Source organism: Crocodylus siamensis, chromosome 5 (assembly GCF_052110815.1).
Source record: "Crocodylus siamensis isolate JL-2025a chromosome 5, ASM5211081v1, whole genome shotgun sequence".
NCBI lineage: Eukaryota > Metazoa > Chordata > Crocodylia > Crocodylidae > Crocodylus > Crocodylus siamensis.
In genome coordinates this window covers 2,036,877-2,049,832 of record NC_143399.1, presented here as the reverse complement: position 1 = coordinate 2,049,832, position 12,956 = coordinate 2,036,877, and the positions used below count along the sequence as shown (strand labels likewise).

At 49.5% G+C, this 12,956-nt stretch overlaps 1 protein-coding gene across 4 annotated transcripts in view; it reads left to right on the top strand.

The window, feature by feature from the left end:
• Positions 1-12,956, top strand: part of EIF2B3 (eukaryotic translation initiation factor 2B subunit gamma) — a 131,364-nt gene that overhangs the window by 62,133 nt on the left and 56,275 nt on the right. For all 4 annotated transcript variants that reach the window (XM_090050390.1, XM_090050389.1, XM_090050391.1 and 1 more), the window contains exon 6: positions 4,214-4,303. In XM_090050390.1, the coding sequence (XP_089906516.1) occupies positions 4,214-4,303 (90 nt within the window). The remainder of the gene's footprint in view (positions 1-4,213; positions 4,304-12,956) is intronic.

Below are 12,956 nucleotides of genomic sequence, written 5' to 3'. Positions count from 1 at the left end.
GTCAGCTCTCTCTCTAAGATTTCTGTGACTGGTGAGATGCACGTTGCTTTCCTATGGGAGAGCACCCTGTCCATACTGGAGTGTGGGCTGGAAATGGTGAGGTGTTGCAGGGGCTCAGTTACCAGAATGGATATGCAGATCTGTCCAGCTGTGGATTGCGCGTGACCCTCAGGCTTCGGGTCCAGGCACTGCTCCAGCTCCCCATCCCTCCACTGCCTGCCCCCATATCACTGAGTGTCTGTTTTCCATTAGGCCAGCGCTCAGATCAGCACTAGAAGATGGCACAGCTGGCAGGAGCCCACAGCCAGGAGAGTTGAGGGGTCGGTGAAGTGGGATTCATGTTTATTTTCTTGCAGAAGGAGGCGCTGAGCCCACTAGCCCTGTCTACAGTGTACACCTAGGCCACGTGTCCCATAGTTCATCACTTAGTGTCTTTTTTTCCCCTCAGGTCAGTGCTAGAACACAGACAGCTCCAGGTCCCTGAGCTTCGTTGAGGACATTTCCACCTTCCACCCCCAGTGGCACCAGGTTAGGGGGAAAGAGGCCACAGGATTTCACTTGCTTTGCTTGTGCAGCAGCGGAGGTGGATGCAGCGAGGCCCCGTGCTATGCAGAGGTGCCTTGGCTTTAAGCATCCTGTGTGCTCCCTGCAGATTGATGATTTTGACCCCGGGCTGGTGTTATCTCGCTGGCTGGGGGAGGCAGGGCTGGCGGGAACTCTAAGCTCTTAGCTATCATCTCTCTTAATTAGTTTACAGTTTAAACAAGAGTCCACTTTTCCCTTTCTTCAAAGGGAGTCTCCTCTCTCTGTGGTTGACGTCTTTGAGGGAGGAAGCCACCAGGGAAGGTTAACAGGAAAGAAAAGCTTAGGGCTCTGTTTTCAAAGCAGTGTGAGGGAAGACACAAGCATGAATCCTATCAGCACTGCCTTGCACATCTGAGCGGCATGTGAGCCATCACAGGGGTGCAGACGCATCCAGACACAAGGTTCGGTGGAAGCTCAGTCCACGCGGCATCCCACAGAGCTCATTTTCCAACTGCATCAGTCACTGCAAGCCTCCATTTAATCTCTCCCCAAGGCTTGGTCCTGCCAGCCCATATGTGGCTCGCAGAGCTTGCTGTCAGGAGCAGACCTGCTGACTTCCAAAGACAGTGCACCCACAAACAGGCCCCGTAAGCCTGATTGTGAGGTGCCAAATGGCGGCTTTATCACCTGCCTCAGCGAGCAAAGTCAAGCCCTGCACTGGTGATGTCAAGCCTGTGCTCTGTAGGTGGGTGCGATTCCTAACAAAGTTTCTTCTAGTACATTAAAGTAGCTGTAATAATCGCTGCCTACTTAATAACCCTCCCAGCCAAATCTTTAGTCTTCTTTTAATGAGCTAAGCCAACCAGCGTTCATTATTTGACATGCACCCAGCTGCAGCCAGCACCTCCTGGCAAACAGGGCCTTGCTTTGATGGTGTAATTAAAGGCATGCCATCTTATCTTTTGCAGACTGAGAAGTCTGGGCCTAAGCAGCAATCAGGACACGGGTTCCTCATTATTTCTCTATCAGTTGGATTGACACATATTTCATGCCCTCGTAAAGAGTAGCTGCAGGGCACGGCAGGACGCAGTATTTTTGTTACTGGTGAGAGGGTCTGTTGCTTCGTGAACTGATTTAGATTTTTTTTTTACCTCTTTTACCTTCACCTGAAGTTAGATGTGGCTTCAGCACTGATACATTCAGAGGACTTCTTTCCGTTTGCCATCTCGTACACTAAAGCACCGTTATCAGTCTAGCACTGCATGGCTGTCCTCACCACAGGCCTGCATTACTTAAACCAGAGCTTCATTTATGGCACTGTGCCCAAGCTTGCCTGTTTGACCTTTTGGAGGTGATTATAATGTTATCTAGGAGTCTGCTCTGTTGCAAAGTGCTTAGGTGGTCTCTCCTGCAGAGGCGTCCTTGTTGGGAGACCTCCCTGCTCCATCCAACAGGCCTGGAGACATGCCCTCCTCTGCCTTAGGAAGAGCCTGTGTGTTTGTTGATGGAGCTGTGAGAAAGCTGACAGTCCACAGCTGCCTGCCTGCAGCAGGACTGTAGTTTTATCCCGATCCTTGCCGGGAATAGCACTTGACAGGTGTTTTGCAGTGCTGTGCACGTGGCAGCTTGTAAATCCTCTCTCCGCCACCATGTAGGTGAGTGGTGCAGGTGGAGAAATGAGAGACAGAGAGGCTGAGGCCACACATGAAGTTAGTGATGGAAGTGCTGTGAGCTGAGGAGCTTCTCTTTGATCTGGCAGACCCTCCCCTCACCCTGGCTGCCTCCCTGCACTGTCTTTGTGTTTTGGAGGGTTTTGTTGTACCACATCTTTTTGGGGAAGAGGGAGCCCACGATTTTACCATCCCGCCAGGGAGGTGCAGTTTGGTTCCCTACTCAGTCTTCTTTCCTTCTCTGGCACAGCTTTCTTTTTCCCTTTTCCTTTCTCCTCTGTTGCCTTCTCTCATTTCTTTCCTTTTTCTTTCTCTCTGGCTTGCTGTGTTTCCTCCCTGTTTCTGTCTCCCCTTTTATATTTTTTTTGGAGCAAAAAGTGCTCCGGACCTCTCAAAAACATACCACGATGACAGCGTTAACACTGTCCATCAGATATTACAATGCAGGAGGGAACCCACCAGCAAGACTGTCGACCCTGTGCAACAGTCCAGCTCTCACGTGCGTGTGCACTGACACAAGTACTCCAGGTCTCACTCATGTGCAGATACTTCCTGATAGAGTTAGTGGGTTCTCTGTCATCTTCTCAGAGAGAGCAGTTCTGGTTGGGCTTCCTTCCACATGGGCATCTGCCCCATTGATAACATCAGTCCTGGAGCATCTTAGGACAAGAGAGAGACACCAGGAAGTGCTTTGATTGGAACATTTGGTATTTCCACCACTCCTGCATCCGTAAATATTCTCTGCATGCCAGCAGTGTGAGCTTCTGTCATGGCACAGGCAAAGACCTCTGTCTCACTCCAGCCAAGAAAAAAAGCCAGAGCAAGCCCTGACGTTGGAATCAAGCCCTTTTTAACAGGCTAACTAAATAATAGAGTGAAAAGGCAAGTGTTCTTGCTCCAGCGTCTCTGCTTGCTTCAGGGCTGAGAAATGAGAGCAAGAATCAGAGCGGACCTGCTGGCAGGACGTGTTAGCTCCAACTTCATAATTAAATTCAGACATCAAAGGGGAAAGAGCTAAAAATAAAGGACAATTTGGGGTGTGGAGTAAAGTTTCTCTCTCTAATAACCCTCCTTGGATTGAGAGGCCTATTAAAACCATCTCCCACAACTTTCTTGGTGTTCTCTCATTCTTGATCTAAGAACCTACCGCAGTCCGCAAGCTTCTGCCTTGCCAAAGAGGGGAAGGCGCAGAGGCGTCCCTCTCCCCATGCCAGAATATCCTTGAAGGAGGATAGTTTTGTGTGGAGGGGGAGCAATTGCTGTGCAACATCTCAGTCCTTTGGATCTGCTGTAATATGGAACCTCCATCGCCATTAAAGAGATGTGAACACGGTGGTTGAAGCAGGGGATGTGACTTGGCCTTTGCTCGTGGCACAGACTTGCATCTAGTGGAAAACACCAAGGTGCTACCAAAACATGGGTGTGGGGAGTGGGTCTGGGCAGGAGCTCAGCATTCACAGCTCCTCCATGCTTGGAGAGCCTGGTCTTTCCCCCATTACCGACCCCACCTGCTCCATCCTTGAGCTGTGACAGTCACCCCAGCTTGCCAGCTGGGAGTCCATCTCCCTGAAGCGCCCTCTCCCCTTGGCGTGATGCACAGCGATGGTTTTGCCCCCATGACACGAGTCATGGTCCCATCAGCCGTGCACATTAAAGGCTGTTGAAAGCTCCCAGGCTGCTCTGTGAATTCCTGCTCCCAGCTTTGTCCCTTGCCCTCCAGTGCTTTGAGCGTGTTTCCCTGGCTTCCTGCCCAGCAGAGAAAATACAGTGGGTCCTTGAGGAGATGGGTATTCCCCTGGATAGCAGGGCAGTGCAGAGCCCACAGATGTACGTTTACAGACAGCTTCCTGTGGTGGCAGCCATTTCTCCTCACCTTGTTGCTGGCTGTGCTGTATGTGGGCAGGGAGACATTTATCCATGCATTTTTACCATCCATTGATATACCAACCAAGTCAGGCTCTTAATAAATGACTGTGGAGCGCTGTGTTGTGACTCCCCTGTTTTGTTCTCTCTTCCAGGCATCCTAGAATTCACATCCGGACAGGTTTGGTCGATGCCCATCTCTACTGCATGAAGAAGTGCGTGGTAGACTTCCTTGCAGAAAACAAGTAAGGACCTGGGAAGGGCGGGGGTAAGCACAGGGAACCAGGGGTTTGCTCTAAAGCAGCTTCCCGATGGCAAGGTTTGCACTTATGCGCATGTCACAGGAAATCAGCAGAATCTTGCACCTGCTTCTGGAATCAGACAATTGGCCATGTGGTTTAGCTGCCTTTCACAAGGGAAAATCCTCCTTCCAAGCTCTGGTTTCTGCCTGGTGTCTTTGTTTCAAGCCCTGCAGCAGCAGAGTTGAAAGCAGAAGCTTTTGCCTCCTGTTCTGATAACCTCTGCGTCCCTTGCTTCTCCCCATGCAGTGTCCTTTACTCTTCGTTTCTGCTCTAGTGTCCCCATTGGATAGGACCATTAATGCCTTTCAGGCCTGTGTCTTTTCTGCAGCCTAAACTCTAGTCTGAACCTCTGTGATCACCTTTTCTCCCCCACTTTGCACCCACTAACCCTGCAGGCAGGCTATCTCCAGAGCATCCTCTGTTCTTAGCTTGTGGTGTTCCCATGTGGAAACTCCAAGACCACCCACCAAGGGTAAGGAAAACGTCCATTTATGGAAGAACAGAGTGATCCCAGCTATCATATTTCATGAAAGAGGGGGAAAAAATCAATGTGTTTACCTTAAAGCAAACACAGCAAGTAGTTCAGCCTCGGGACAGCTTTCACTTGGGAAATGGTCTGTGGCATCCATCGTGCCCTTTATGGTTGCTGAATGTTTGCGGAGTTCTCCAGGCTGTTGCCCCCATTGAAGTGAGATGGAGGATAAAGGTCTTTGCCAAACCTTAAGTCCATGGCTGTATTTCTCAGGAGAGGGGCTGACGTGAAAGAGACTTTTCTGTCAGCTCAAGCATGGTGGAAGGCAGAAGCGCAGCCCTTTTAGGGCCAAGATCCCCCCTGGGATTGTGTTGGGGGCTCCGTCTGTTGGAGGGCTGGCCAGTGTAGGGCCTCTGTCTGCATGCATTTTAGATGGAACCTGCATGGTGACTGCCAGCACTATTTCTCCCTCCTGGTGCATATGGGGTTTATCTGCTGGGTCTCCGTTGCTGTCAGCTGTAGCTGGCAGATGGCATTTTGGGAGCATGCTCCTGTGTCACCTGGCTTCTGAAGCCCTGATCATACCAGCTCACTAGCAGGTAGGAAGGCAGGAGCCCCTGGAGCTCTCAGCCTAGCTTCCTGTGGTCCGCTGTCGAAGTCATCCACAAGATCATCCACACCATTATTTCTGGCAAGCATGCCATATATTAGGCCCAAAGAAGCTCTGATCCCCTTCCCAATCTGCTGCTCTGCTTTCTGCTCCCTGCCCAACTTCTTGCCTTGCCTTCTGCTCCTTGCCTGTCTGTCACCATGCTGCCTGTCCCCTCCCTCATCTATTCCATGTCACATGCAGAGGGTGTCCATGCCACTCGTGCCACCCGTGCTGCAGGTTGGCCACCCTGATCCACTCCAAGCCTTCCCAGGCTCCAGAGCAGAGCGCAGATTCCTCCCCGCAGGTGGCTGCATGTTTATCTTCTTTCATATATGTGTTTATTATTCATCCAGCAGCCAACTGGGACAGAGCCAGTCGGTGCACAGTATTGCCACGATTGGAAAATGGGACCTCTGCCATGATGAATAGGTTAGGCTTTTAGATCCTAGCATTGGTGGGCATCCTCTGCTTGTTTTTCTTTGCTAGGGAAGGGAAGGACAGTGCCTGCCCAGAGAGCTCAGTGAAAGACCCCGTGGAAATATTTGCTTCACAAGTACTGACGTCTGCATAATTGTTTTTCAGTCCAGAGAAAACTTTCCCAAAGGCTTTGCTTCTCTGCAGTTTCACACCAGGGCTGGAGAAGCTTCGATGCTGTGTTTAAGTTGCGTGTAGTTAAAACTAACAGCAAGGACTGAAGCGAACAGAGAAGCTGTTATGTGGTGCCAAAAAGCATTGACACTGTACTTCCTTGGTATTACAGTATTTACATTGTGTTCATGTTTAAACCTGGGGGCATGATGGCAGAAGTAGCATTTTCTGCCATTGTTGTAACATCACTGAGACCTCTCATTTTTTCCCTATTTTTATTTTGACATACACCATCAGAAAAAGCTTTGCTAACAGTTAAAACAAAGGGCTCAAGTTGCAGCAAGGGAGGTTTAGGTTGGATATTAGGAAAAACTGTCTTACTAGGAGGGAATTGAAGCACTAGAACAGGCTACCCAGAGAGGTGATAGAGTCTCTATCCTTGGAGGTGTTTAAGCCCAGGTAGATAAAGCCTTGGCTGGGACAATGTAGGTTGGGGCTGGTCCTGCTTAGAGCGGGGAGTTGGACTAGATGCGACCCCTTGAGGTCCCTTCAACCCTCATTTTCTTTAATTAGTCTGATTCAGTGATCAGGTCCCAGTCCTAGCTATAGTACTACATGCTGCAGAGGAAAATGATGGTTACTTCCAGGTCAGGGGTTTACTGGGAAGAAGGTGTGGTGTTGAGTCCTGCCCTCCCTGGTGGGAAAAAGGCCTGGCCAAACACAAGGTAGTATCAGTTTACCTGGAGCTGTGATTCTCAAACCAAATGAGTAGAATTGGTGCAGCTTGTGTATGGGTGCACTTACATTGTTAAGAGTGTCTTAAATTGAATTAAATCTATTTGTAATTTACTGAATCAGGTAATTTCATCCTCTCTTAAACTGTCTTAAAATGTCCACCCCAATGCCTGGCATCAGTGTCACTAAATCAGTGCACGTATGCAGCAGACAGGTCTGAGGATGATGAGCAAACTGTGAAGGCAGGAAAAGTCCTTTAATAAAAACATACTGTTGTTCCCCATGCAGCCCAGGGGGTGATTTCTGTCTTGGATGTACAAAGCTCAGGTTGCAGGCAAGCCAACCTGCAGTGCAGGGACTCTGCAGAGAGACCATTGCAATTTGAGAATGGGCAAGTCACTCCGCCTTGCCATGCCTTAGCTTCCTCCTCTGCACAGGCCTGTCCGCAGGCTCCGCCGGTGATGAGCCGATGGAAGGTGTCATGGGGAGGGCGAACGGTTATTGACCAGAATAGAAATTTGCTGGCAGAGCATCTAACCCATGATCAGGAGGAACAGCTGTTCTTGTGGTCTGCTTATTCTGAACACGTCTAGGTCAGACACACATGTCCAAGCAGAGCCAAGAGGGCACAGCCCCTCCATTCTGTTTGAACCTGGGAGCAGGTTGTTTTTCAGGGAAGTGAAGCCCCTTTTCCATCCTCCTCTTAGACAGAACAGATTTTTGGCAGCTAGAACTTCCCCCAGGCCCAGCTATGTCATAATCCCTATCCCAGCTAATTCAACCAGCAATCTCATCAGTCGTGCCCAGCCCCTGACATAATGCATGTGCACAGATGTGGCCCAAACTCATTCTCTTCCAGGGTTGCTGATAATAAAACAAGAAACGTCCTCTGCCTGCGGATTTCCAGGCAAGACCCTCTGTCCCCCCTGCTCTAACAGGGCCCGCCTGGTCGAATTGCCATGACAGAGCAAGCAGAGTATAGGCTTCAGAGACTCAGCTTCTTCAGATGGCATCCTACACCTAGCAGCTTGGAGAAGTTTGTTTTTTCTTTTAAATGTCTCCTCTGTCAGGATCAAGCTCAGCTGAGGAGTGGGGCTATAGTGGAAGGAAGCTGCCGCTTTGATAAAAGAGCAGCAAATCAGCTCTGGGCAATTGCCAGTTACAGGAGCCCAAGGAAGGACGGCTCTGGGCGAGCACCTGCAGCCCTGGCAGGCGCCTCAATACTACATCTCTCCCAAGGATCGGGACACAGGCCAAGCCAGCAAGCTGTTGACAGAAGGAGAGACTGTGGCTGGTGGGGGGCATGGCCGCACCTCACACCCAGGGGGCTCCGGGGTGCTGCCAGCACAGTAGCCAGTCCCTTTTCCTGGCACTCTCCTGCGTGCCAGGTTGGATTCTTGCCTTGCTGCTGCAAGCAGGGAAGATGGGAAAAGAGAGGCCTTTTTCCTTCTTTCCCTCCTGAGCCCAGTGTGCAGCAGAGGGCAGGATCTGGGCCAGTGCCTTGTGAGCCTTGCCTGCTGTGTAGGCACGCATCAAAGGTCTGCACTATGTGCTCAGAGCTTGCTGCTTGCAAACCCCAGGAAACTTCTAGTGGAAAAATTATGATCCCAGTACAATAACATAGTCTTTTTGTGTGTTGCCTTTCCAGAATATTTCCCAAGCCCTGACAAGGTGAGATAAAGGTTGGCAGACATTCTGGGGTTTTTTTGTTTTTAAACACAGAAGTTTTTGACTGTGTAACAGTGAAATCCCTTGGACTCTCTCAATCTCCTGCTGGAAGATTGGGGGGTGGGTGTGTCGCTGGATGTGCAATATATGTTTGTAATGCACGTGCAACGGGGAGAATATCAAGCTTGCAGCCAGTGACAGGCACAAATGATAGCATTTATGATAGATGTCTACGTGCTTGCTTGTCTTCACAACTGAGGCACTTAGACATCTGAATCCTGTCATTTTGACCCACAAAGAGTAGTGCTTAGAAAACCAGAGGCGTAGCTCTGGCTTCTTTAAAAGAAAAAAAATGCCTTCCTTACTTATAATCCCTGCCCTGCCATCATATTTGTTAATTTTTTCTTTGTGCAGATATTTTTTGGAACAGTTCTATCCCCTGGAAAGGCAGGCTTGTAATTGAAATACTCCCTTAACCTTAATCACACTGTGTGTGTCCCTGGGGCTATTAAAAGACTATTTAGCTTGCAAAGTTGAGCATTGGAAAGTTAGGAAGTTTCACCAGTAAGGTTTCCTGTGCAACCTGAATTCGGTCCCTGTGTGCTGTGCATTATGAGACAGTCTTTAATTATATGACTTCATACTTGTTTTTGTCCCTGGGATCACTGCCTCAGTTGGTGCACATGGTGCTCAGTGAGCAAGCAGCTCTTCAGTGTTTTGCTCCATCCTCCACTTCTTAAATGGTGGCCCCATGCCTTACTACGTACCACTCAAATCCTTCTCTGAAAGCAAAATAAATAATTTCCTCGCTGGTTTTCCTGTGACACTTAGAAACCTGCATGATACCGATCATTGTAGTGCTTCATGGACACTGAACAAACTATTTCTCCAGTTCCCCTTTCCCCTCTACCTGGGAGTGAGATATTGTTACCCAGTTTTAAAGGGAACTGAAGCACAGAGAGGTGAAGGTTTAAAGCGTCCTCTGAGCTGGCATCTTTGACTTTTCAGAATAGTTATGGTAATATGCAAAAATCTAGAAATCTTTGTTCAGAGATGATACCTTTTATTAGACCAACTGAGAAATTGCAAAAAAATTATCTTTTTCTGCATGCTTTCAGGCTCACATGCCCTTCATCAGGCTCAGGGAAAGTTAAAAATGGTAAAAAGTCCCCATATGTAAGAAATAAACTAGAACTCTTGGTTCCAAAATGATACCTTTCAGACCAACACTGCTACCAAGTACACCCCTGAAACATGGAAGATGCTAAATTTTAGCCGATTTTGGATTTTAAACTTCATTGCAGAACAACGAGGATGTTTTTTTGCCTCCTGGCCTGCCATCTGACACCTCCAGGGAAGGAATTCTATCTGATCTGCACATCAAAGAGCAACTCAACACAGCTCACAAAGACACTCTCATGGACCCAGAGGGACAGCCTTCCATCTTCAGCTCCCTCTGTGTAAAAAAAATGAAGTTTATTTCCTACCTGCGGGGACATTTTACCATTTTGTACCATCTACATTTTTCCCAGAACCTGACGAAGGGACTTTGATCCCAAAAGCTTGCAGAAAAGGACAGTTTTCTTGCCATTTTCCAGTTGGTCTAATAAAAGGTATCATTTTGGGACCAAGAGTTCTCATTTCTTGTACATCTTAGCTGCAAAACAAACCCATGTCCAGCCATGCAATTTTGGTCTTGCAGCCTGGTCTAATTCAGACAGCTTCTGTGGCACTGGCAAAAGTTGTTTGCTTAGCGCTCAAATAGCCACATGCCAGATTCAAGCAGGGAGGGCCTGGAACATCTCAACTGCTGGGAAATAATTTTTCAGAAGAAAAAACAGAAGGACTTTCCCAGAACCTCGCTTTTGGAAATGGCAGAAACGTTTTGAGTGAAACTTTCTGGAAGATTCAGCCTCTGGCGAATACCTGGTGTGGGAAATTTCAGCCCAGACAGTGGAAGTTCGGCAAAACTTCTAAGCAGATGAAACCAAGATCTAATAATATTCAGGACTGGGCAGCGCCACTACCTGCAACAAAGATACACCACAATTTAGGGCAGTTTGTCCAGAAAGCAGGTGCTTTCAGATACCCTCAGGCATTTGCCTGCATGTCATTCACTGCTGTGAGTGAATGGCGCATGGTTTGTAGTCACAGATGTGGTAACTGCATGTGGAAATGTGGTGAACATTTGGCCTTGGTTTTCTGATCTGTCAGGTTCTGGCATTTGTGTAGAAATGGTACGCACCGTTGCCAAAAATGTGCCTTGCTTGCCCACTGCAGTACTTCTGCTCTGTGGTGCCTTTTCATGGCCAGGGCCAGGTGTCACCTTTTTATTACCCCCTTTTTCAAAGCCACGTGCATTATTTGAACCTGGCGTTTTGAGGCTGTTTGGTGTGGGCAGATCCTCCCCTTCCAATGCTTAGCCCCTGGATCTGCACCACTGCCACATGGCAGGGAGCGCTGGCTTCTGACACTAGCCGGGCCCAGTAGAGCCACGGCACAGGGCACCTCTGGTAGAACAAGAGCATGGTTCCTCTGCAAGATCCATCGTGGAGGTGGCAGATGTGATAGCAGCACAAGTGTTGGGGGGAAATTCTTGTTCATCACCCATAAATGTGCCCTGTTCTCCATGGAGCTCTCTGCCCTGCCACTCCCCCCGGGCCTTGGTGGAGCCCGTGGGAGCTGATTTGGAGCCAATAAAAAGGATTAGTTCCTCCGCAGATCAGGAGGATATTCCTTCCTCCTTCCTTCTCAGTGCTCAGGACCTAACCAGAGCCACCCAAAGAGTGGAGCTAAGGGTTAATCTCCTTTGCAGCCATACTTGTCCTGGAAGTCCCTGCCCAATCTGTTTGCTCACCTTTAATGAAGCTGAGCCTTGCCTCCTGCTAAATAGGAGCAAGTGGTGCAAGGTCGCAGAGCCCTGCCCCCAGCGCTGCCCTCCACCTGTCCTGGGGGACCTGCAGGTCGGCCAGTACTAGGGACATTCTCCGCAGGCAAGAAACCAGGCTTCTCTCTCTGGGGTCTGTGCTTGGACTAGGGGAGGGTGAAATAGGACCTCTGTTACCTCTCGTCCAGAGAAAGAATTAGGGGTAACCTTTTCAGGTTGAGGCACGACTGGAGCTCTCGCTTGGCTGTGGGATGCTGCAGGCAGAGGCCTCTGCCAGTTTAAGTTAAGGTGCTGCCCAGATTAAACCAGTGGGTTTGTTCTTTTCCCCCTCTAAATGCCTCTTTATCATTCAGACTGTCACCTGCGTTTCCTGGCAAGGGCAGCTGGCTGGGAGGAGGTCTGGGAGACCAAAACCCCCCAGCTCGGTGGTCTTTGTATGGCTGCCTAAAAGATGGCTTAAAAACAGAACCTGCTCTGTGAATACCTGGGAGCGAACATGTGTCTGCCGCACAGCTGGAACGATCTCCTCTCTGCACTTATCCTGAATACCTTCCTTGTGATTCAGGTGGGTAAATCAGCAAGCAGCTCCTGCAGGAAGGGCGCTTTAAGGTGGGGAAGCTGTAAAATGTAACTCCCCAACTAAGCAAACCCCTCCATCCCCCCCCCCCCGGGTGTGCAATCAGTTACGGTGTGAAATGCAAATTCATCTTTTCCACCATGCCTCGCACATCAGACACAGCTCTGCATGCCCCGAGCTGGGCAGGACTGGGCTTTGCTGGTATTGCCCTCATCCTCTGTAGCAGCAGCACCTTATACCCCATTGTACCAATCCAGTGCACTTATGCAGCATTCCTGAAACAAAAATGGGAATGTCGCAACTCTCCAAGCCAGATCTGAGCAAATCGCACTCTATGGATGCTTGTCTGGGACAAACATACCTGCTGCTCGGTGGTGGAAAGCCCTGACGCAGATCTCCAGTACCTGGCCAGGGCTGGTTTATCTCTATGAATGGGTCATGGATACTTGGCTTTGAGAAGTCGGTGCACCATATTTGGAACAGAAGCTGTGCTGACTCGGTGTGATTGGTCAGCAGTCACATGACACACAGCTGTGTGATTGGCTGCTGGCATGCACGTTTGGGTTTACGTTATAATCCTGCCTCTGTGGATCCTTGTACATGAGATGCTGAACTAGGTTTTCCGTGGCCTTTTGTGTCAGAACAGCTCAGATCCTTTCATGATAAAAGTGGCCAGTGACACTTCCATGGAACCCACTCTCATTTACACCAAGTGAAGCTAAATCTGAGCGGGCGCAAAGCTTTCTCTCGTGCGTGGATAACCTCTACCTGACCCAAGAAGTCTATGGGCCAACGAGAGGCAAAGCGCTGCTCGACCTGGTACTGGCTACGGGGGACGACCTAATCGGCGACCTAGTGATCGATGGGAAGCTGGGTGACAGCGACCACGAGCTGATCACCTTCACCATCCGCCGTAAAGCTGGCAAGTCAGTCAGCAACACAGAAGTCCTTGACTTCCGAAAAGCCGACTTTGACAAGCTCAAGAGGCTAGTCGGTCAGGCCCTCAGGGATCATGAC